Genomic DNA, 26087 nt, shown 5'->3' with positions numbered 1-26087 from the left:
AGAAATTCATGTCCACACTAGAAGATCTTGATTATGCCGACGACCTGGCGCTGATATCCAGCAAATATAGCGACATACAAGAGAAAATCGATGTCGCATATATATAGAGAACTTAATATTAATATTAATAAAACAAAAAGCATGAGGATAAATGGAAAAAGAACGATGCCATCATCCTAAACAGGAAAGAAAATAAGTTGAGGAGGTGCAAACGTTCCTTTACCTCCTAGCCACAATAGACAAGACCAGAGGGACAGAAGCAGATATAAATCAAAGTACTGAGGAGAGTTGATTTTATCGATTATTATTTATTTTAAAATCAACTTATCTTGTATGGTATATTAGATTCTAGTCTGTATTTGAACTACGCACTTTTTATTATTTGAATTAGACTTTCCCGACAAGAATTTCGAGAAACCCCATATGAATCATGTTGTTTAATGCTTAAAGATAGATTTCAAACTGTGTATAAGTAATCGAAACAATTCTAAAAATCGTATGGATCCAAGCACTATTGATATCGAACTCTAGTCTCGTTCAACCACACGCTCGGCTGTCTCCGTTAATCTCCGACAAGCAAGAGAACCGAGCGTCTGGCTGAACGAGACTTTATTACACTCTGGCGTAGGAACACATGAGACTACAAAAATATCTAAATTGTTCGTATCATATAAAATCTGACTATTTTCAAAGTGTTTATAGATAAGTTTCCTTGAAAAACAATGCTTCAGCATACATTACATCGAATTTTTCTATTATTTTCAAGAACTAAGTCTTGTCAGCGGTGATGATTTGTGCTTAGGTCCAAACACTGTTTCACTTTCGGTTTGCCAGAGTAACTGCATAGGAGAGTTGATTAAAATCAACTCCCCAAAAAAAACCTATGGCTAGCCAGGAGTGCCTTTTCATCCCTGCGCAATTTATGGAAATCAGCCCAATATAGCACTATGACCAAGCTGAGAATATTCAACATCATATTCAACATCTCTATTACCCTGAACTCTGGAGAACCACCGAAAAAATAAGGGGAAGCTTAATAGATTCAACTGGAAATGTCTTCGGAGAATTTTTAAAATACACTGGCCAGACAAGATATCGAATCATCAACTATATGAATAAACAGCAACAAGAACTCAAATATCAGAACTGTGCTGACCTGGGCTCCTGAAGGAAAAAAGAAGGCGAGGAAGGCCAAGTAACACCTGGAGGCTTACAGTGGAGGAAGACAGAGAAAAACTTGGGTGGAGCAGTTGGAGAGAGGCTTGTTGTCAGCGACTGACGTAAATGGCGTCTTTTGTTGCACGTCTTCATGCGTCCTCCTGGGCACGGAGAGGAAAAGCAAGTAAATATAATAATGGGGCCTATTTGGGGGAGAAACAACCCTAAAAAGGCTTAGCGAAGGGGCTCAACCAGGCAAGCTGGAAGGGCATTCTTAGTTCTATCTAATTTTTTATATGCTTTCGCTACCCCCCCCCCCTCCTCCCGACACTCGCCAAACATAAATGCTAAACGTATTACCTTGAATATCTTTAATTTCTATGTAGTTTATACGTGAGGTCAAAATTCTATGGGGGTGAGTTTTCAACGTGTTGGGGGTCGTAGATCTTCAGGTCTGGAATGGTTTTGTACTGTAGAAAAAAGACCCTACTTGTCATAGAATACTGACTCTGGGTCAGTTTTCTACGTAGTAATTTGCCCCCCGGGTCATTATTCTACAGGGGTCACTTTTCGTCGTTACACAGGAATCGATTTTTAAATACATGTACATTTTTTTTGCCCAGTTTCAAGCAAACTTCAATACCCTTTCTAAAAATATATTAACGATCCAAAGAAAATAATATCGTTTATAAAAGCTGATTGTATCAGTTTATCTGACTGATAAAATTTTTTATTTTGGTCAATTCCGGCGATTACGGCAAGCCTTTACCTTCCTGCAAGCTAGAATTTTTAGCTTACCGAGGCGACGTCGGGAGAGGCTTGTTGCTATACTCCCGAATACCTATATCTGGGCCATGGATTTCAGATGCTGGAGGAGGTTATGGTGTTTAGAGCTGGGCTGGTTAAAGTTTTGAAGCAGGTGCCCTCTGATGATTACAACTTCGTAATTGGTTACTTGTTACTTCCAAAATTTCAAATTTAAATTTTATTCAGGTAGTCAAATAGTAGCAGAAAATTGACGTTTATCACTCCCCAAAAAATCCTACATCCCAGAACTCCTCTTAGATTTAATGAATAGACACATCATATCTTGGGATTCTACAAAATTAAATAGCTGCCTTATGGTAAACAGTACATGTTCACAAGTAGCTGAAGGTCTGAAGCTACCGGTCTGAAAATAATTCGGATGGACGACCTGGGAGCTACAGTGCCTCTCATAGTAAACAACTGCAATTTACGGCGCACAAAAAATGAATGCGCTAGTTTTGGACTGAATAATCTCATTTCCGAAGACATTCTGTAGAAATATTTGATTCCAAAACTCCCTTGGTCATTTTACTACAGATATCGTCACGACAATTGCCTCTGACATTCTTTTAAACACCATAACAAGCATTGGAATGTGAAGTGGTGCAGTTTTGTTTACATCTAACCGTTGAAGTAAAACTGGAGCTCTGATATCAATTAAGTTTAAACAGGCAATCTAACAAAACCGAAACAAACATAAAATTTTCATTTAACGAATTTAATAATCTTGAAAATTTTAGTTCTACATCGTACACCTGCAGCTAGTTCACAAGTGGCTGTAAAGCTGTATTATAAAAGCTCTCCAGAAAATTTTTATCAACCAACTTCACAAAGTGAGTCTGTATTGAACCGACATTCAGGACGTCATACTCTTATCCCGTAATAATTGCTTGAAATTAAAAAAAAAATGCCAATTTTTACCTGCATGATAGGCTTTTTCCCTATATATTGCAGACAAAGCAAAGAAACATTTCTTAGAATAATTTAAACACATTTTGATTTCACGACAGTTAACCTTATCATCAGAATTTTTTTAAAGGGGGTGTTGCTTCTTATGTCTTATATTAATCACAATCTAAATAAAAACCAGTGTCTTTTAAAAGTTTGTTTTTATAACGATAACTTTGCAACTCAGCTGGCCGACCCATGTTATTTTTCGCGGGGGAACTCCGAAGGTTGGAGGGGGGTCTTGTCCCTATTTTGTGGTAGCGATAAGGATGCTTTTGGAGGTATTTTCTTAATTCAGCCGAACCCTATAATTTGAGAGATACAAAATAAAAAGTCTTGTTAATATAAACATGTTTTGTTCAACAAGTGTTCATGAATTATTTACCGTTCTGGCGATATCTGAACAACAGTGTTGTGGGGGCCGACCCTTTACTTTCTACTCCAAAAATTTTAAGATAGCATACTATTAGGGTCGTCCATTTTCAATGGAAGACCCTCTTGTTATTCTTCGGTTTCTTTTTATTATTATTAAGCTCTTCCGTTTCCAATGGAAGACCTTGTTTTCGTTCTGTTTCTTTTTCTTCGTTATTTTTTTTTCTTTTTTTCCAACAAATTTTGTGCACGCAATTTCTCAAAAACGACTCAACCGATTTTCCTTAAACTTTCAGATATGATAGATACTGATCTAAACTTTATACCTATTTTTTTTTTATTGTAATGACGTCATTTCTGTTTTGTTTTGAAGTTTTAGGGATTTTCAGAAGGTCGGCTTGTCCTGAGATCTTCTCCTTAACGATTGAAGATATTCAGTTTAAACTTCCAGGAATTGTAGTTGAAGGATTGTAGATGTGTCTTTAGGCATTTTTTTTTGTCTGACTCAAAAGGCGCTGATGCTCGCCTGGACTGGAAATTTGAGATTTAAGAAACGTCGTTATCTTTTCGGGTTTTCTTTGTTAATCTTTTTTCTGAAACATATTTTGTTAAGACATGTATTGTAAAAAGGGTGTTTATTTATTAGACCTTTCATTTAATATCAAGAAAAGAAAAGAAAAAGGGACTAGACCCTAAAGTTAGGGGACTAAAGGGCTCTACAGTTTTTTATTTATAGTTCTTTACTGAAAGATATTTTGTGAAATGTTAAAGAAGCAAATATGTTTATCCTACAGTTATGTATCCAAGCAATGTAACGATTTTATCATGTGTTAAGGGTTTTTAGGGGCCAAAAGTCCAAAATTTTGACCACCCATATATCAGAAAGGAAAAATATTTCGAAATGCAGTACAGGAGTAAAGTTGTTAAAAATGATGTTCTTAAAGGACTGATCTCGTGTTGCTATATCTTGCGGTATTTGGTGCAGTTTAGATAGAATTAATAACATAAATGAACATTCCGTGTTTTTATTGCCCCACGCTGCGCTATTAAGCTTTTTATTGACCCTTTTCCAAGCCGCTAAATTTCCCAATCGCCGTTAATTAGATAGAGGGTCACGTGGTGCAGTGACGTCATATGCGACAATTCGCCGATAAGCTGTTTGAAAACAATGGTAAACCATGTGGCGAAAAACCCGTAAATACAGCATCGCCGATCGATTTTGAAACATCAAAAACATGTCAGCGACTCTGGGAAATGTTCTTAATTACATATAAACCCCGGAAGAAGTGATTTGCAGAGGGAATTTCAAAGAAAACAGCGAAAACTGAGGGAAGAAAAAGGACGCCGAGGAACGATGTCGGTACTTTCGGTTTGTATTGTTTTCTCACCGATTTACGTGAAATAAAGTCATTTAATCAAATATTAAATCCATAGTATTTAGTCAAATCAAATTTTCAAAATAAATACTTATTATTTATTAATAAAAAACGATTTAACCGAGTGAAACAACCAGACAAGTTTACAAATAAATGTGACGAGATTATGTACGTGGGGGGAATTCAGATCGGGTTTTGTAAGCAGATTCTATAAATCTCATACAACCTCGACGAAGTCTTAATAGTTTTATTGATATAAGTTTGTATGTCCCAACAAGATAGGAGCTTTAAACCAAGTTGTATCTTGCATCTTCAATAACAGGTGCGTGGCTTTTATAAATTTCCCCACCCCATATTTCAGAATTCACTTTCTACGGTAAACTTTCTACAGATGAATTACAAAAATGAAAGAGTGAATCTTTTGATATCATTTATTTATCATGGAATAAAAAGATGAAGACTCAAATCAATTATTTCAATGAGGTGTCATTAAACAGTATACTGTATATATATAAACAATACATAAACAGCATCTGAACAAATAAGTATAACAAAGAAAAATCTTCAACAGTAAAAAGATTAACAATTAAACAATAACAATAAAATCATAAATAAATATTTTATAGATATTAACTGCTGATTTGGTCACACATTGGACCTCTCCCATCCACCACTATGTCTTTTCAGATGGCAAACATCGACCACCTCATCGCAACCAGTTCTTCTTTGTTGATGGGAACATAGGACGAAGTCAAGGGCGGTGGCTTGTACCCGATGATGGCATCTGCCTCTGCAGCAGCTGAAGGACAGGAAGTGAATTGTCGCCGACGTTCCACCAGGTTTATCCTCAGCTCTTCTACATAATCTATAAAGGAAAAAAGACAATCTATGTATCATTTAAAAAAAATAAACTGACCGTTGATTCTAGTGTCATTATTTGTGCATAAACTTATTATGCATTTGTATCGATTACCTTTTTTACGACTTCCAAAATATAATTGTCAAGGTACCATAAGGGTCTTGTGTGGTTTGACGACAGCAGTTTGTCCCTTCTTTCCCTTTGGGTAGCTTACATACCACTTTGCTGCCCCTGCTCCTGTTGTTGCTTGGTGCCTCCTCCCATTCTCATTGAAGTGCAGTGTGGCAACGCACAATCTAAAACAAAATTTTGTAATTTGAACACATCATAACAGACTGATTATAAAAATTCTGAGATAAAGTGACAATATTTTGTTGACCTTAAGCAAAAAGTAAATACCTGGCCATCATTGCTGGGTAAAAGAAATGAGTGTTCTTTGGGGCAAAGGTGTTGACCACACTGTGGAAAACTTCCAAGCCATAAGTCTGGTGGACAGGGGACAGCTTTGATATGTCCTTCATGAGGAACTGGCTCTCTACGACTTCCCGAAATAGTAATAATAGTAACAATAGAGCCCTGGATCCTTAGAAAAAATTGTAAACATACTAATAAATATTTCTTCAGATTAACAGAAAACCAGGAGATAATACATTACTTATAGTCTTATACAGATTATTTTGATAATTTTAAATGTATTACCTTCTCTAAGCCATTGTCTCTCCCCATCCAGTTCACCGTGCACACATAAATCATGCCTGTTAGCAACATGTTCTGCGAGGGATGACCATTTCTGCTGCTTCATGTCCCCGTTATCTCCAGAAGATGCTGCTACCCAATAGCAGTGGTTGGTGGCACTTTTCGTCCATAGCTTGATGTCCTGGCAGTCTTTTTTTGGACATAGCTTCCAACTTCTTAGACACTCCTGTAGAAATCAAAATAATATTAATCTTATTTTCATATTCTGCCTAATTGTATTGACTAATTATGAATGAATTGTAGTGGTACTGGTACTTGCATACTGAATTATATAAACATTATGATATTTTGACAAGAATACCCTACCTTTGGCCATGTGCCATACATCAAAGTGGTGTTTTTTCTGGGGATGAACAGTCCTCATGTATTTCTTAACCATGGAATGTCTGTCCGTAACCAAATGATTAGCAATAACCCCCGCATTCTCCAACGTTGTTAGTCTTCTCTTCAAACCTTCCAGCTCCATATGAGTGGATCCTGCTTCTTCATTGCTCTGAAAAATGATTTCTCATGAATAGAGATGTTCAAGCAGGATACAATAAAAGTAACTGTTCTTAGTTAGTATTAAATTACAAAAATAATAATAAAAATAATAAATATTGCATTTAGACAACAAAATTAACATTAATAATAACATAATGTGCATACACAAAAGTTATCTTACCTGTACCAATTGGAAGTCTAAGATCTTTCCGGATGCCAACTTCATGAGTGTGTAGGAACCAAACTTGGCGGAATAGCCTGGGGAATCGCATCTGGCATCTCCTCCGAGGGTCACAACCTGACCTTGGAATTGGTTCAGGAGCTCCTGCTGGTGGAAGTCCCAGGTGACTATTGCAGTTGGGACTACATATGCTGTCTGGATCCTGTTGAAGGTTGACTTGGATATCATTTCCACTTTCATGTGATGAAACAGCCGAAGAGATTTGGCGATGTTGGATCCGCTGAATAGAATAGCACCAGACACAAGGAAGTTCAACCATGGCATACCGTGATGGCACCGCTGGCTTTAATTTCCCATTGTTTCGAATGTTCGTTGGGGCATGCTAACACAGTTCCCACCATTGTACCTCTGGTAAACTGTACATAGGAGTCACAGTCTCCACCACAACTGTCACACATCTGCAAAAGCTGTGCCAAACAGGTCTCCGAGACAAGGAACTGCCTCTCGTCTTCTGGCTCGGCATTCCGGTTAGGGGGTAGGTAGTTACCACATCCTCTTCACCCTCACTGCTCTCAGACTCGTCACTATCTTCCATGGGATCGTAGTTCGGGTCTTGATGGCCTGGCTGGTCATCCTCCTCGTCATCACTGGCAAGAGGCAATGGGTCAGGTTGTTGAGGCAAAGGCACAAGTCCAGCTGCCACTCTCAGAGGAACATTATCCGTAAGACTTGAGCACTGGGTACCAATGGAAACTGTGACTACAGGGGGACAGTTTACTTGGATCCGCCTCGTCCTTTGGGGTACAGGAATGGTAGCCTGGCATCGCTTAGACTGGGTCTCTACAGTTACGTTGAGAGTGTCACTGGTGGGTTGGGGGTTGAAAAAAAGGTTCTTCATCCTGTGTTGGTGCTTCCGCCGTGATCGTCTCTGCCTCAGGTGGACTTGCACACGTATCGACATTAACATCCCTTGTTAGCTCGAATTCTTCCAAAGCCTGGCGGAGAATCTGCATTAAATAATTAAGAAAAAAAAATTATTCCTTTAGAATATTCATGAACATAACACATTTGACCTACAAATACATTTGGATTCAAAGACATGTTTTAGCATACATATCTATGAGCAGCAATTTTTTTTTTATTTACACCTAATACCTGTATATTATTAAACTAAGCAAAATTTCCTTATTTACTTCCAGAGATTGATAAATAATTTTATTCCTTGTACATCTGTCGTTGGTCTACCAAAAAATCTAAAATAAGTTGAAATGCTGAAATAGTGCGTCCTTTTTTTTTAACCGGGGGGGGGGGGGGGGGGGGCATTGTTCTCTTTTCGTTTTATCTTTAATTCGTTTCAAATTAATTACAGCAATATACTTACATCAGCCTTTTGTCGCTTAGCAAAAGCTCCTCGCTGTTTTGGCGCGGGGATGGCGGCATTCTCGTCCTGATCACAAACACGGAGGGGGATGTCTGGTACTGCATCCTTCCGGAGGCGAATTTTTGCTCCTTCATAGCCGTTTTCCTTTAGTCTCTCTAGATCCCGGTCAAACTGCACTATGGAAAAATGTTCAGAACACAATCGGCTGCTCTTCGTGGGTTCAACGCCCCAGCGACAGTAGACAATCCATGTTTTCCTCCGAGCTGCATCCTTAGGAAAACTAAAAAAGCTCAATCCGCACCCCTTCTTCTGAATGTTGGTACAACCGAAAGCCGCACAATACACCATTGTCCACTAATCACCGTTAATAGTCCAGATAATTATCATAATAACGGTTGTTTACACTAGATAATCCGATTACGCTTTAATGGCCGCCAGCTGTTTAAACACCTTCTCGCTCCAATTGTCGCATATGACGTCACAGCAATATGGCGGCTCGTATCGGGACTAAAATATGCATATCGCCGAACTCGCATTTCAACAGCGAAAAACTCTATTTATACGCGTGTTTAAAGGGGTTTATTTACAGAAGATTAAATTATATACTTTATAGAAATGATTTTTTTAAAAATCTAGAATTTTTTAAAAACACGAGATCAGTCCTTTAACAATATGCAACCTTCAAAATTCTTTGTCATATATCTCCAGAACGGTAACAAATTTCTAAACACTTGTTGAACAAAAGGTGTTCAGAATTAAATGTTTTTTTATTTGATATCAAGAAAAGAGGCTGGCCCCTGAAAAAAAAAAATTTATTTTTTTTTATTCGAACTTTCATGTACAAGTTATTTACATCTTATATATTTAGTTTACAGTGCATACATATCACATATTCACTTCATTTCTTCATTTGAGATTTAGAATATAAGTATAATATAAACACAGTCACATAAAAAATCACATGTACAGACAGGTGTATACACCGACAGACAGACATATATATGCACAAACAATCTTGAAAACTTGCTTTTATCACCCATGAAAGTTGGAGTATTTTTAGTTATGAGGTGGGGTGGGGGGGGGGGGGGGTGAAAGAGGCTGGAGAAAGAGAGGGGAACACTATCTATCAAAAACTCATACATATGCAAGAGGATACATAAAAGTAGACTTATATTTTTTTGTCATTATTTGCTTACAATTTCCTTGCAGCTATTATAAACACATTTTATAACAAATCGCAAATAGTTTGCCAATACTTTTCATACTCAGCAAATTTACAATTCTTCAACAACAGTAGTTTCTCAATATGTATTCTATCAGTGACTGTTTGTTTTAACATGAGCGTCGAGAGGTTTGGGACATTCTTATACTTACTGGCAAAAATTAATTGTTTTACTGTAAGAATCAATATGTTTTGAAGTCTATACATATTTCTGCATTTGAATTTACCAAAAAGTATAGTTTTTTTTTATCAAATGTCATTAAAAAATTAAACTTGCTTCTTAACCATTCTTCAAAGTAGAGCCATATTTCTTTGACATGAAAACAGTCCACAAATAAATGTTCTATAGTTTCTATATCTTGATTACAGAAAGAGCCGGCTGGCGAATCAATTATATTGAGTTTGAAAATGTACTCATTTGTTGGCAAAATTCTATGTAAAATCTGGAATTGCAACCATTGAAATTTGGATTCTTTCGAGGTTTAAATGGGAGTTCAAAAATATTATTCCATTCATTTTCTGTAAAAGCAAATCCACTTTCTGTCCACTTCTTTACTGAAAGAATTTATTCATTTTGTTATCGATGAGTACATAATACATATCCTTACATCCTTTGCTTTGTTTGTAAAAAATACTGAGAGAATTTGGAATAAATGGTCCATATTCTACCTTATTATTATTTAAGGCTTTTAATCTTTCAAAAACTGCTCCTTTCAACCTCCTATATTCTAGAAAATTGGTCTTAACATTTGAGTTTTCAAGAGTTTCAAGGCTTACAAAATTGCCTGCTTCTGTCATCAAATCTTTAATAAATTTATAACCACAGTTGAAATAATTCTTAATAAAAATTGATGAGTTATTAATTTTAATATTAGGATTAAACCATATATGTTCATTAAGTACTTTTATGTCATTTTGGCTATAGGACATAACAATTTTAACCCAATCTAATAAAACTTCTTTCCAAAACTTGTTACTTATCTTATTGCTATTATTGGTAATAAAGTCTGAACCTTTTTCCCATAGGGTTTCTATTTTTAATCCTAATTCAAAAAGTTTTACCCACTTTGTATTAGAGTGGATAAGTCTTCTTATCCATGCAAATTTCAATGCACAAACAAATTCCATATAGTCTATCATTTTTAATCCCCCATATCTGTAATCTTGAATTATAATGTTTTTCTTTACCTTATGGACCTTGCCTCCCCATAAAAAAATGTAAATTTCTTTCTCAAACTGTTGAAGGTATTCTACACTAGGTTTTGGTATAGTTAGGATTAAGTGGTTAAGTTTTGGTATTATCAGAGTTTTAATCACAGTCAATCTTCCAACTGTTGTAAGATTTCTTAATTTCCATTGCTTTATCAAACGGGTTACTTCCAAAATATTGATGGGTAATTTAGTTCTACCATTTCATAAAAAAAAATTAGGGAACCAAAGGGCTCTAAAGTTTTTTTTTATCTATAGCCCTTAACTGAGGGATATTTTGTAAAATGTTATACAAGTAAATATGTTTATTTTACAGTTATATATCCAAGCAATGTAATTATGTTATCATGTGTTATGTAGGTAGGAGTTTTTAGGGGCCAAAAGTCCAAAATTTGATCAATTATATCTCAGAAAGGAAAAATATTTCGAAATGCAGCACAAGAAAAGTTGTTGAAAATAATGTTCATAACAATATGCAACCCTCAACATTTTGTTAAACGGCCCCTATAAGGAGATAAGGGATCGGCCCCTAAAACGTTCTTTCATATATCTCTCAAGAACGGTAAGTAATTTCTAAACTTTTGTTGACAAAATGTGTTCAGACTTAAATGACTTCAAGAAAAAGGGGCTGGTCCCTTAAATGAAGGGACCAAAGAGTTCTAAAGTCATTTATCTAGTATATCCCTTTACTGAGAGCTGTTTTGTGAAAGGTTAATTAAGCTAGTTAGGTATAATACGTTTATATATCCTTACAATAAAATGATTTCCTCTTGCGTAACCTAATTAGGGTTTTTAGGAGCCAGTGGTGAACAAGTTTAATCTTTTCTATCTTAATTGGAAGAAATGCAAGTATTAAAGGCAATGTAAGAGAACTTATAAAAGCGATTCAAAAAAATAGTACTTCACTCTTTATTCCATATCATGTTTTTTTGTCGAAAATCAAAGTCGATGATGTCATATTTCCATCCAAAATCGGACGGAAGACCTCCTCGTTGCTTGCAACGAGATTGTGTCTAGTTATAATTCGTTTTCTTTATTTGTCTCACTTTTTAGAGCTTCATATCTCAGAGAGCTTTCAACGGATTTACACGAAACTTTTAGGGATTATGAAACATTATCGTGCCTCAAAGATCTTTAAGTTTTAATGACAACGTCACTTCTGTTTTACGTTGCGTCAATTTTTAAATTTTAAAAGTGATTTTGTCCAGGGCGTTTTTGAGAATATCGAAAATTTCAAGTATAAATCGTTTTTGCTTCTTTGCTAAGTTATAAATGAACGAATACGGACGTATCGCAAATATTTTCTTTGTGAGGGTAGTGAAATGTAAGCGACACAGTCTTCCTAGGAATAATATTTTCCTTGTGTCGATTTCCGCTTCTATCGGTCAAACACCAAAGAATGATTCACAAATGTCAGATCTACAAAATGTTGGTAGGTTTAACGAATTTTTGCAAACTAAGTGTTGAAACACGTTTTTAGCTTCTGAAGATCAGAGGAAGATATGCATTTCCATAGTTCACAACCATTCAGGGCGGACGGTAACACAAATTTCTTGTATAAATGCGAGAGTGTCATTGGGTTGAGAAATTGTTATCCTATGTCAGAAAAGCGGAAAGTATGATTTGCGTCCCTTGTTGCATGCTTCCTTTATCCTAGCAGAATGTTTACATCTGTTTTCAACAATAATACCTAAATGATTGTATTTGTCTGCTGTAGGAATTGAACATTGACCTAAAAACCGTTCGAATGTTTCGTTAACTGTACAATATTTCCGACAAAATACTAACACACATGATTTGGTAACATTAATTCGAAAACGCTATTTGTTTGAATACATAAAAGCAGTGTTTAAAAGTGGTTGAAGGTCTATTGGAGATAAGCTAATACATGAAATATCGTCTGCTAGGGATGGCCAACTGCTGGGAACATGTAGTACACCAATATGTTTAGGTCACCTGAGTGACCTGTTGCAATTGTTCTTCGTCCGTCGTCGTGCGTTAACAATTTTACATTTTTAACTTCTTCTTGAGAACTACCAGGCCAATCGTTACCATTTTTGGTGTGAAGCATCTCTATGGTTAGAAGAATCTAAAATTGTGAAATTTATAGCTTTACCACCCCTGGGGTGCCACGGGCGGGGCCAAATATGCCAAAAAAGCCAAATTTTCAAAAATCTTCTTCTCTTCTCCCACACATGTGAGGAAAAACTGGTTGCATGGTTATGATGTCCATGAGGCCCTCTACCAAAATTGTGAAATTTATGACCCCTGGGTCGGGGGTTCTGGATCTAGGGTGGGGCCAATATGGCCATATAGTAAAAATGCATTAAATCTTAGAAAATCTTCTTCTTGTCTACTATATATATATATATTTTTAAACTAAATGCATGATTATGATGTCCATGAAGCCCTCTACCTTAATTGTGAAATTCATTACCCCTTGGTCAGGGGTTCAGGCTCTAGGGTGGGGCCAATATGGCCATATAGTAAAAATGTATTAAATCTTAGAAAATCTTCTTCTCTACTCTCATATATATTTGTTAAAAACTAAATGCATGATAGTGATGTCCATGAAGCCCTCTACCTCAATTGTGAAATTCATGACCCCTTGGTCAGGGGTTCAGGCTCTAGGGTGGGGCCAATATGGCCATATAGTAAAAATGTATTAAATCTTAGAAGATCTTCTTCTCTACTCTCATATATATTTGTTAAAAACTAAATGCATGATTATGATGTCCTCGAGGCCCCCTATCAAAATTGTGAAATTCATGACCCCTGGGTCAGACTCTAGGGTGGGGCCAATATGGCCAAATAGTAAAAATATATTAAATCTTAGAAAATCTTCTTCTCTACTCCCATATATATTTTTCAAAAACTAAATGCACGGTCATGATGTCCATGAAGCCCTCTACCTCAATTGTGAAATTCATGACCCCTCGGTTAGGGGTTCAGGCTCTAGGGTGGGGCCAATATGGCCATATAGTAAAAATGTATTAAATCTTAGAAAATCTTCTTCTCTACTCCCATATATAATTGTTAAAAACTAAATGCATGGTTATGATGTCCATGAGGCCCTCTACCAAAATTGTGAAATTCATGACCCCTTTGTTAGGTGTTTAGGCTCTAGGGTGGGGCCAATATGGCCATATAGTAAAAATGTTTTAAATCTTTAAAAATCGTCTTCTCTACTCCCACACATGTGGGCAAAAAACTGAATACATGGTTATGATATCCACAATCTCCTTAACCTAAATTGTGAAATTCATGGCCCCTGGGTCAGGGGTTCAGGACATGAGTGGGGGGGGGGGGATGGCAATATAGTGTTGATGCATACCTGGTATAATGTTTAAAAATCTTCTTCTCTTTTCTCAAACATCTGTAAAAAAAAAACTGACTAATAATTACGTTTACCAGGAAGTCCTCTACTGAAATTTTAATTTTCATGTCCCCTGGGGTATGGTGTTTTGACTCTATGGCAGGGCCAAAATGGATGTATAGATGTTAATGTTAAAAATTATCTTCTTTACTCACACACACCTGAAAGGAAAACTGAATTCATGATTTTGTAGACCAGATCTTTTAGTTTTTCACAAAAATTATAGGTTTCACAGTTCTTTTTGAAATGTGGTCGTCAACAAATTTATTATTTTTCTACTCCTGTATGAAACCTAATTAACTAGATGCATATATGAGACTCCATGACAGGTTTGTGTATGGGATATATGCTACTCAGGTGAGCGTTAAGGCCAATTGGCCTCTTGTTACTTACTGTCCTCAAATTCAATTAGGAGGACGTTCATATAAACAAGATACAAAAAAGTGGACAGAATACCTCCTTGTCTGACACCTTGATTAAGGTGGCTCACTACACCGCGAAATATTTTCTCAAATCAGCAGAAAATTACTTGATTATGATAGATGTCATTATGGATAAGACTATTTAAGTCTAATAGACAAAAAAATGTGCAAATTTAGATGAAAAATTACATTTTCAAAAATTTAATTCAGTTAACAAGAACAAAAGCTCCATGCGGATTCGAACTCATGATCTGCGGTTCAGAAGCTCAACACTTTAACCACTGAGCTACGACGATATACAACTCCATCGAACCATATAAACAGTTTAACAAAACATTTAAATCGCCATCTTGTGACGTAGTGTCTTAAAAAATACAAGTGTAGGTGTAATGAGGTACCTTAACACTAAACCATTTTGATTGTATTTGGTTTACAATGACAGGGCTTGTAGTATGTTGATGACAATAGTTGATAAGTGTCTATATTTGACCAGTAACACCAATACTATACAGCTTGAACATAAGCCCTTCTCTCCACACTATCAAATGCTTCGTTAGAATCTAAAAAGCTTACATATACATTGTGTCCCTGTTCTGTGTTGTGCAAAATTGTTTCCTGCAAATTAAAAGATGCAGTTAAGCAGCTTAACGATTTTTGAAACCCTTGTTGCTGAACATTGGGAAAATGAGCACTTAATGTTAAAAACTCAGATATGCGAGACAGAATATTTTTTTCAAAATTTTTAAATAAACAAGGTAATAAAGCTACAGGTCTGTAATTGTCGCACACCTTTTTGGGCTTCGATCCTCTCTAGTACATAGGCACTATAAGTCCTTGTTTCCACTGAAGAGGTTTTTCCCCCAAGACAAGATGGCGTCGTATAAATTAACGAGGCATCGAAAAAGTGACACCCCCCCCCCCCCCGTGAACGATATGTTTGTTAGTAATGGAGTCCTAGCCAGGTGTCTTGCGCAGCTTCAGACAGCTGATTATTGCATTTAGCTCTTTTGTGGTAATGCAGCCCTAAGGTAAGTCATGTATATCACTTTCACAAGTTGCAGTAAAATGTTTTATCTCGAGATCTATCTTGGACTTGAAATCCGGATCGAACTGAACATCTTCTATGGGGGTATATATATTTTGGTAATAGTTGGCTAAAGTTTCTGCCACCCCTTCAGTATCTTATAGGTTGTTCTTCCCTCATCCTGGATTTCGGGGTAAATGCGCGAAGTTCTGGGTTTTCGTCTCTTTGTCAGTCTCCAGAATAGACGTATGTCTACTTCTGCGGCTTCGTCGATTTCTTTGAAGACATTACACATGTAGTTTTCATGTGCTTCCTCAAGGGCCCTCCGGAAATTTCTTTTGGCTTTTTTATAATCTAGGTATGACGTAAACTCTATCCCTCGAGGTCTTCCTTTTCCTATCCATATGCGCCGTTTGGCTCGTTCAATTTTATGAAGCTCCTTTACAGAAGAAGTCCAGCCAGTTCGGGTGAAAGGGTTGAAGGACGATAATGGAATACAGTCGTGTGCGCATTTATGTTGAATTTTGGTTAAATTTTCGATATGCACTGAAATGTCTGTTTCATTGCGTAGTTCTTCACTAAACGCAGCGGAGAGATGTTGATTTTGTTCCTATACTCTGCAATATTTTCAGCGGTAGCTTTGTGCCATGCTAAAAGTTTTGTCTGGGAAGTCTTAAGACGGTGGCATTGCAAGGCGCGTAGGTTAAATGTGGCAATTATTGGAAGGTGGTCAGATGTAAGTGAGAATGAGCCCTCTTTGTATGTTTGGTAACGATGCAACAATGCTAAAACTTATTTGTCAAATAAGACGTAGTCCAGGGTTGTTTTTTTTATAGATGAAAGTGTAGTTTTACCACAAGTTTTAAAGTCTATGTAAGGAGTACAAAGGTTTTTTCTAAATATAAATGACGACAGAACTTCTGATTTCCGTTCATTAGTTCCGGTTGAATCGACTAGACTGCCATTTAAGTCACCCGCTTTATTAAGGCGAAATTTTTTTTATTAAGAACTAGACAAAATCTCGTCGCGAGCAACGAGGATATCTTCTGTCCGATATTTAGAAGGTCATGAGACATTGACTTTGTTTTTCGTCAACGAAACATGATTTGGAAATAGGGACGGGATACTAATGCTTTTATGTTTCGATTTTCGTGAAAGCTTTCCTCTTGAAGTAAATATGGTCAACTTTTCGGATTTTTCAGCCCTTTAAATTCTCTACTTATGAAATACATGAGAGGAGCACATTGCTATGGATTAAAGAATTTAGACCCCTTTTAGCTATAGTCTGTTATTTGAAAGGCCAGTCCCTTATTTAACATTAAATGAAAGGAATTATGATTTTTAACATATTCTGTTCAACAAATGTTTTAAATTTGTTACTGTTATTGAGTTTCATGGGAAAGAACATTTTAGGGGCCGACTCCTTATTGACACCATTTAAATATTTTAGGTTAAATATTGTAGAATTTTGCATACTTTTAAGTGTATCTTTATGAGCCTCTTCTTTTTTACATGTACATTGCTACTTCAAATACTTGTATTTTTCTATTTGAGATATAAAAGATCAAACAGTTTTAATTATGGTCCCTAAAAATCTCTAATTACGCAACACATTCAATTTTATGGGCATACAACTGTAGGATAAGCATATTTGCGAATATAACTTAATACAAATCATCCTTAAGTGAAGGGCTACAAATGAAAATTTTGGACTTTTGACCCCTGATGATGTAACACATGAGAAAACCAGTATGTTTCGGTGATTAAGCGTAAAATAAACATGCCTGCTTTTATAACCTATTAAAATATCCCTCATAAAAAGCTATGGATAAAAGATTAAAGACCCATCTGGGTACCTAATTTGCGGGGCCATGTATTTATTGAAGGTATCACAACACGTGTTTTGATCGAACACGTGTTTACCTGGTGTTTTTTATGAAGACTACCACTTTAATTGGTAATTATATTTATAGAAAACATGTTCTACAGGTATTCTTCTCAGGTGCGCAAATACTTCGTAAGGTGCGCACGATTTAGTAAAGAATTGAGATTTAATTCATTCGAAGGCTCTCTCTCATTGCAATCAGACGTTTCAAAGTATTTACCTATGGCTAATGCAGACCACGAGGACGATATTTTAATGAAAGAAGATACTGCACTTAGGCCTGCAGAACAGAATACGGCAAACGCATTCGCCTTGACTGACGCAGTTAAACTGCTTTCTTCTACCATTTCCACACAGTTTCAACAATTAACGGAGAAGTTACAAGAAGATAACAAATTCTCAGCACAGCAACTTTCTAAGAAACTCAAAGACAACATAGCTGGAAAACTGAAGAACGATGGGAATAAGGTACAATATTTGTTCAATGAAGAAATATTAGATAAACTTGAAAAGCTCAAAGATTTGTCGAATTACAATGAAAATGTTGTCAAAAGAATTAATAATAAACTTAAAACTAGACAAAAGTATATTAGGATGGCAGACGGATCCCCTGCAGGGTGGAAAACAGTACAGGAATACCAATGAAATGATATCGCTGACGACTCGGACGATGAGAAAAAGATCAGGAGCGCCGAGAATAGAGCTCTCATGAACAGTAAACAGAAAAAGTCACGCTTCCAATCGTATTTAAAACCCGTGCCCTCTGCTGCTGCCGGTTCTGCTGCTCAGTTGTCTGCCCTTACAGACCAACACTTTGCAGACCAATACTGGTGCCTCGAATTTGTTCAACCAGCCCTTTCGATCAGGTAGTAGACGTACGCCACAGCCCAGCGACGTCTGCTACAGGTGCTTCCAGACTGGGCATTTGAAAACCCACAAGTTCAAATTCCAAGTGATCTTGATGATAAGAATTTATTATCTGTAGATATGTTCGAACGAATAACAGATATTGAGATAATGAATGAGCATTGCAAGTTATTATCCGTCATAGAATCAAATCAATCATGCACAGGTGTGAAAAATAGTTTACAAAATCATTATGAATTTTGGAGAAAGATGGGGACATTTTTGAAGATATCTTGAGATTGATCAAAACATTCTTTTTGCAGTTAACCCACCGAGTATTTATTTGAAAAATAATAAATCAGCTTTACATAACTTTTCTTTTGTTACAGAAAGCATTGGAGACTAGTAAAATCGGGTTGCGTTATACAAGTTCCTTTCAGACTATTTATTGTAAGTCCATTGATCGTCGCAAAAACAGAGAAAAGAAGCGTTTGGTTTTAGATTTGAGTATGTGAAATGGTTTTCTTAAAAAAAGAAAAGATAAAGTTTGAGGATCACAAATTGGCTTTACAATATTTTGAGAAAGATCGTTTCTGTATTAAATTCGATCTTAAATCCGGTTACCACCATATAGATATTTGTAAAGAATGTCAAACATTTCTTGGTTTTGAGTGGAAAGGGGAATGTTTTTTGCTTTACAGTGCTTCCATTTGGTTTGTCTACAGCCCCGTATATATTTACTAAGTGCTTAAGAGCTATGTCAAATATTGGAGATCTAACAATATAAAAATTGTTCTGTATTTAAATGATGGGTTTGCTATGACAGAATCATTGGAGGAATGTCAGAGAGTTTCAAGTCTTATCAAATCATCACTAGAGGGTGCTGGATTATTAATTAATCAAAAAAAATCTATTTCCAGTCCAGTTCAAGATATTGAATGATTATCAGATGGAATTCAATCAGATTTAGCATTTCCATTCCAGAGAGAAGAATCCAAGATGTCGAGTCTACTATTGTTTCAGATTTACCAAAAGTTTCAGCTAGGGCGCTTACCAAAGTTGCAGGGAAAATAATTTCATTGCAACCAGTCTTTGGTAATCTTTGAAGACTAATGACAAGATACTGCTGTACGGAAATAGTTTTCAGAGTGTCATGGGATAATACACTGAATTTAAAGTTTGCTATAAAATCATTAAGCGAATCAAAGTTCTGGTGTATACATGTTCGGAAATACAATGACAAAATTAACAGTAACTGAAAAAGAAAGTACGATAGTTTATTAACAGTAACAAAAAGAGAAAGTACGATAGTTTATTCAGATGCTAGCGCTTTAGGCGCTGGGGCATATAATGTGGGATGAAAAATGTTTTCATGAAATAAGGAATGAATGCAAAAGTTCGACATGGCGAGAAATGAAGGCGATATAATTGGCTTTGATATCATTTAACGAAACGTTTTTAAACAAATGCGTCAAATGGTTTACAGATAACCAGAGCTGTGTGAGTATTTTGCAGTCGGGCAGTAGGAAAGCAGATTTACAAGAAATAGCATTTAATATATTCTTCTTTTGCAGGGAACTCAACATATCAGTCGACAGTCAGTAGATCCCCCGAGACAAAAACCAGAAAGCCAATTATTTAAGCAAACTTGTTGATTATGAAGACAAAGGGGGGGGGGGTCTCAAGATTTTTTCAGTTTTATTTTTATATTAACATGGTCCACATCCCGTTGCCAGATTTGCTTATTCAAAAACTAAAAAGTTAATTCGTTGTTTTGGAATCCGGCTACTGAAGCTGTAAATTCACATACTCAAGACTGGGGAACAGAAAACAATTGGTTAGTTCCCCCAATTTCTTAAGTGACAAAAACCATTAAGTATCCCATTAAGGTGGCTCACTACACATTGAAATATTTTCTCCAATCAGCCGAAAATTACTTGATTATAACAGATATCATAATGCATAAGAAGTTTTTAAGTTAAAAAACCCCCAAAATAAATGTGCAATTTTGGATGAAAAATTACATTTTCGAAAATTTAATTCAGTAAATATGAACAAAAGCTCAAGGCGGATGGGAACTCATGATCTGCAGTACAAATGCTTAATACTGTTACCACTGAGCTACGACGATATACATGTACAACCAAACCAAACGATATAAACAGTTCAACAAAACATTTAAATCGCCATCTTGTGACGTAGTTTCTTACAAAGTATGCGTCTCGGTGTAGTGAGGTACCTTAATAGCAAGACGGCGGGAACCTTGATTGTACCAAAATGGAGATCTGCTTCTTTTTGGCCTTTACATTAAATTTCATAAAGATTAATATTCTACTTATAAATATATCTCATATTCGAGTTCAGTGACGCATCAGGAATTTGCGTGCAAGGTCAGAAAAAATCCACGATGTTTGGTACTAACCGATTTTAATCTCCAGTAACAACTATTAATAAGACTTAATGCAAGGTTTTTGTGATATAATGATATGTATTATAAGACGTGTATATATACAGTAGGACCTGGTACTCTGATAATGGTACTGCAGATGTTGATGTAAATACTAGTACACTAGTGCACTGCTGATTAATATAGATATACATGTGTGTGTGTGTGTGTGTATATATATATATATATATATATATATATATATATATATATATATATATATATATATATATATATATATATACATACATACATACATATATATATATATATATATATATATATATATATATATATATATATATATATATATTAAGATCCTGGTACATAATCGTATTGCAGTTGTTTTGGTTAATGTGTATTGATTAGAATAACCTTTATATTCAAGATATTTTGATTATACAGTTTATTTTAATTGGTGATCAGTGTTATACGTTTTGCATTATTATTTTCGGTCGGCAGTTGGGCGTCTTTATTTGACAGCGCTCAGGATCCATCTGTTTTGAAGCTTGTGGAAATTTTACCGAATTACTGCATATAGCCAAAAGCCGAAAATACAGTAAAGAATCATAGGTACGCATTCCGAATCCTTTCAAGGTGCTGAAAAACATTTAAACCAACTATCGATTATTTACCAGCCTCCGATGTACATTTTGCATTATATTCAGTTTAAACAATAATTATTTAGCAAATTGCATCATACATATTAAAATGACATTACATAGAAGATTGAGAAACAAGCCAAAAGGCTTATGTTAATCTCGCTCTTGTAATTTATATTATATTTGTATTTTGTGTATATATATATATATATATATAGAGAAACTAACGACCCTGTAGCAATGCATTTTTATACTGACGAACACACAGTTGAGGATTATTCTGTAATAGGTATCGAAAAATTGTACAAAGATGAAACTTACAGAAAATTCAGAGAAAATTTGTGGAAGAAAAAATTAAATACTTATATACCTTTTGGTATAAACAAAAGGGAACATTATTGTCTCTAGACTACATTATTACAAGTTTGTATAGACATTTCCTTTATTTTATGTCCCGTTATCTATACATTTTTCATATATTACTTGTTTATGTACTAATTTCGGCTATCACTGTGCTTTCTATAGACTCTCACTTTTATTTCATGTGTTTTTGGCGCAATATTGTTGTATGACGTCACTTGCCAGTCTGTATTCATATTGTGACGTCATAGTATATGTTCTACGTTGTGTTGCTATAGACAATAAACACCGACTGATGAAGACCGGTAACACGGTCGAAATATTTTGAAACAGTGTTTTAAAAGTTTTTTATTATATATATATATATATATATATATATATATATATATATATATATATATATATATATATATATATATATATATATTATGTATATTTATATTATATATTGTGCATTATATTTAGCTTATCTCGCAAACACTTTTGATTCCTCTTTTAGGATAGAAGAAGCTACTCATGCAATAGCATGGGCTCATGGCATGGGCTCCCTAACATATGTTAAAGAGCTATAATTCAAATCTATGTATTGGCAGGCATGTCGCTCTATTGTACCAAGGTCCACCTATTATTTTTATCAAAAAACAAGAAATGTCTACAAACAAAGATGATTTTCCGTTGCAATAATTTTTTAAGATAATGCTTTTATCCCCATAATAATAATGTGTCAGGACTATGGAAACTGTTTAAAAGACGTCGTGTTTATTTACTTGTGTTCGAAAAACTATCAAAAATTTGTGTAAATTTTATGCAATTCATTGCTTAAAAAGGAGTCCAAGAAAGTAGTTACAGCATATCATCCATTCAGCAATATTGGTACAATAGAGCGACATGCCTGTCAATACATTGATTTGAATTATAGCTCTTTAACATATGTGACAACATTTTTCAGTTAAGTTTATTCATTAGTCAAGTGAGTAAGGATATGAAACGTCATACGAAATGAATCCATGCCTTGTAAACGACAATCGTTTATAATGGAAAAGGCCAATTAAATTTTTCAATGTTTTAAATTTGAGGAATTGAGAGCATTCGTTTGGTGCATTGAGGTACACTTTTCTTTCTGGCTGATGAAGTTCTGAGAAGACAGACGGATGGACGGACGGACGACAGACAAAATGTGATCAGAATAGCTCACTTGAGCTTTCAGCTCAGGTGAGCAAAAAACTGTTCAATGTCCCTTCATTATTCATTGAATACCTTCAACATATATCTTAGATCAAACTTTTGGGATTCTATTCCCTTAAAATCCTTAATTATGCAAAAATTGAGAAAAGGTTTACGTTCCTGGGTAAATAACTGCAAGTGAAACATTTTAATGTATAACATATAACAAAATATTTATATTTGTAAAAATTTTAATTACGAATAAAATACCTTAAGGCCCTCAATTTAAGGGACCAGCCCCTTTTCTTGATCTGTAATGAAAGATCCGTTGATTTTAAACAAACTCTTTTTTATGTTTCTATATCATTTTCATTTTTTATACAAAAATCATAAATGTATTGGACGTTTTGACCCTAAAATCACCAATTACGTTACGCCCGAGTTAATTGTTACTAGTATATTGCGTTGCTTAAAAGCTGTAAAAGGAACGTTTTAGCTTATTTAACATATTACAAAATATTATGTTTATCAGTGTGTCAATATTGGAAAAAAGGAACTCTTTGCCCTTCATTTGAGGGATCAAATGAGGGATTTTCGCTAACTGAATAGGTATGTTTTTATTTTAATTAGGATGTTTAAAATACATTCTCTTAATTACCATGACAATTTCTACGATATCTGGTGTCTGTTGACAATTTCCACAAATACGCGTAGATTCCTCTGTGGAATGTAAAAGGTTTAAGAATGCTCTCAAATCGATATTGTTTCAAATTTTTCAGAACTTGTCATTGAGAGCGAAAATCATGATTTGCTTATACTGGTGTTATTTTGATAAAACAAAATAGAACCGAAATAGATGGCATGACGTCTTAGACAATGGCAGCTTTCATAGCCGCGGAAAATTTAAATAAAGCGGTCTATTTTCTTGTTTTATTCATTGTTCCAGTGTTTTTAACGAAAAGAAATACGATTTACAATTGCAGCAGATGATAATTAATAAAATGTATAAAATGTTTAAAATGTATAAAATGTTTTTAGTTTCCTTCCTCTTTAAACACATTTTGTTAAACAAGTGTTTAGAAATTCTCAAACAATCGTGGATAGAATGTTTTAGAGGCTAACGCCTTATCTGCTTATCATGGCTGTTGAACGAAATTTGATGGTTAAATATTTTTAGAAACTTCATTATAAGCATCTTCTTCTCTATATTGCTTTGAAAAATATTTGTCCTTTCTTAAGATATAAATGATCAAAGTTTTGGACTTCCGGTCCCTTAAAACCCTAATTTCGTAACATTTGATAATTTGTTTTTATAACTAATGGTTTAAAAACTGTACGATAGAAATGTTTGCTTCTATAATATATCATTTAGTCAAGTGCTTTAGAAGAAAGACTTTTGAACCTATTTTGGTAAAAATTAGGGGAAACATCCCTTTTTTCATATCAAATGAATGGTCTTGTAATATTAAACACATTTTGTTCACCAAGCGTTTAAAAATTTGTAACCGTTCTTGTGCTAAATGGGAAAGAACGTTTAAGGGACTGACCCCTTTTTTCCTCTTAGCGGGGCCATTAAACGAAATTTTGATGGTTGAATATTTATAGGAACATCTTTCTTAGCATCTTCTTTTTTATATTGCTTTAAAAATGTGTTCTTTTTTAGATATAAATGATCAAAGGTTAAATTTGGACTTCCGGTCCCTTAAAACTTCCTAATTACGTAATGTATGAGATTTCTTTTTTTTTTTTTTAATTTGTACGATAAACATAATTGCTTCTATAACACATTACATAATATTTCTCAGTAAAGTGCAATAGAAAAAATACTTTAAAGCCATTTAAGCCCCTTATATGAGGAGCCAGCTCCTATTTCGTTATCAACCAAAAGATTTATACAAAATGAACTATATTTGCTCAATATTTTTAAACAAAATATTTTCGATAAAAAAGTACAAAACCTCGAAAATGATGTCTTTTTTTAAATATCAATGTTCAGGTCTAGGCGAGCTTCAACGCGCTTTTTAAGCAATACAAAAATGAATGCCTAAAGACACAACCTCATTCTTTTGTCTACAATCCCTGAACGTTTTAATCGTAAAGGAGAAGCTTACAGGACAAGCCGACCGTTTGAAAATCGCTAAATATCTCAAAAATAGCAATGGCGTCATAAAAATAAAAATATAGATTTAAAAATCAGATTAGTAGCTATTTTATCTGAAAGTTTAATGAAAATCGGACTAGTTAATTTTAGAAATTGCGTGCACAAAATTTGTCAACAAAAATAATAATAAGTAAATCAAAGCTCGTTGCAAAACAACGAGAGGGTCTTGCGTTGATACTAAAGTAAGAGTTGGAAGTTCTTGCTGGAGGCTGGATTCTGAAAGTTATAGCTATAAGACAAGCAAGAGAAAACAATCGGAATAAATCTTTGTATGACTTTACAAAATACGAATTATTTTAAGAACGAATTAACAAAAAATCAAACAATTCCATGAACGAGTTAACCAAAAAGGCCGAATGAGTTCAAGTTCTACCAGGGACGTATATACTAGTATAGTATATACGTCCCTGGTTCTACTTGACGATAACAAGAAGAAATTTTTCTTTTATATTTGATAACAAATTTTTGTAAAGGGTTATAATAAAAAGACCAACCCTTTTGGCCCCTTATTTATCCATTTTTCTCCATAGGAAATGAAAGGTCGTATTTTGTTTAAGGTAGTCCTATACTCGGCACTAAATGGGCTCAATCATTTAAAGCTTGGCTTTAAATGATAAATATACATTCTGGCAATACATATACAAAAGAAAATATGTATGTTTACATGCTAGTTTGTTTGTTATCACCTCTCAGACGGGTGTACCCCCTTGCGAAAATTATTGACAATTATGAAATATGCCAGACGTCCGTTTTTCCTAAAAATAATTACCAATTTTGGGAAAATTAGAACTGAACATACAAAATAGAGTATGAATATTTATTTAAGCCATATCTCATCAACAATTTTGCGCAAATTTTTGTAAGTAAGTACGCTTTATGGACCTGATGTATCAAAATAGAATACAAAAAATGCAATGCTAGTATCGCGTTTGGTAATTTTTTTTACTATTTTATGGACTCAAACTTAAATTCATGGTGTTTATTCTATAGATTGACATCTTAGAAAAAAGATTTGGTAAAATAAATTATATGTTGACGGATTATTTTTC

At 34.8% G+C, this 26087-nt stretch overlaps 1 protein-coding gene and 1 pseudogene across 1 annotated transcript; both read right to left on the bottom strand.

The window, feature by feature from the left end:
- Positions 1-5389: 5389 nt before the first annotated feature.
- LOC128160092 (uncharacterized) lies at positions 5390-7277 on the bottom strand (annotated as a pseudogene).
- A 495-nt stretch (positions 7278-7772) lies between these two features.
- On the bottom strand, positions 7773-8773 carry LOC128160093 (uncharacterized). Its single transcript, XM_052823360.1, has 2 exons — positions 8322-8773; positions 7773-7947 (listed from the first exon to the last, which is right to left on the bottom strand). The coding sequence occupies exons 1-2, from the start codon at positions 8667-8669 to the stop codon at positions 7801-7803; spliced, it is 495 nt and encodes a 164-aa protein (XP_052679320.1). The 5' UTR covers positions 8670-8773; the 3' UTR covers positions 7773-7800.
- Positions 8774-26087: the final 17314 nt, after the last annotated feature.

The sequence above is a fragment of the Crassostrea angulata genome, chromosome 8 (genome assembly GCF_025612915.1).
Source record: "Crassostrea angulata isolate pt1a10 chromosome 8, ASM2561291v2, whole genome shotgun sequence".
Classification (NCBI taxonomy): Eukaryota; Metazoa; Mollusca; class Bivalvia; order Ostreida; family Ostreidae; genus Magallana; species Magallana angulata.
The sequence above is the reverse complement of the archived record's forward strand: the minus strand, read 5'-3'. Positions and strand labels throughout refer to the sequence as shown.

Coding starts and splice junctions, on each gene's coding strand:
- LOC128160093 (XM_052823360.1), bottom strand. CDS start 8,669: ATGGTGTATTGTGCGGCTTTCGGTTGTACCAACATTCAGAAGAAGGGG. Junction 7,948..8,321: donor CTAAGCGACAAAAGGCTGAT/GTAAGTATATTG, acceptor TATTTAATGCAG/ATTCTCCGCCAGGCTTTGGA.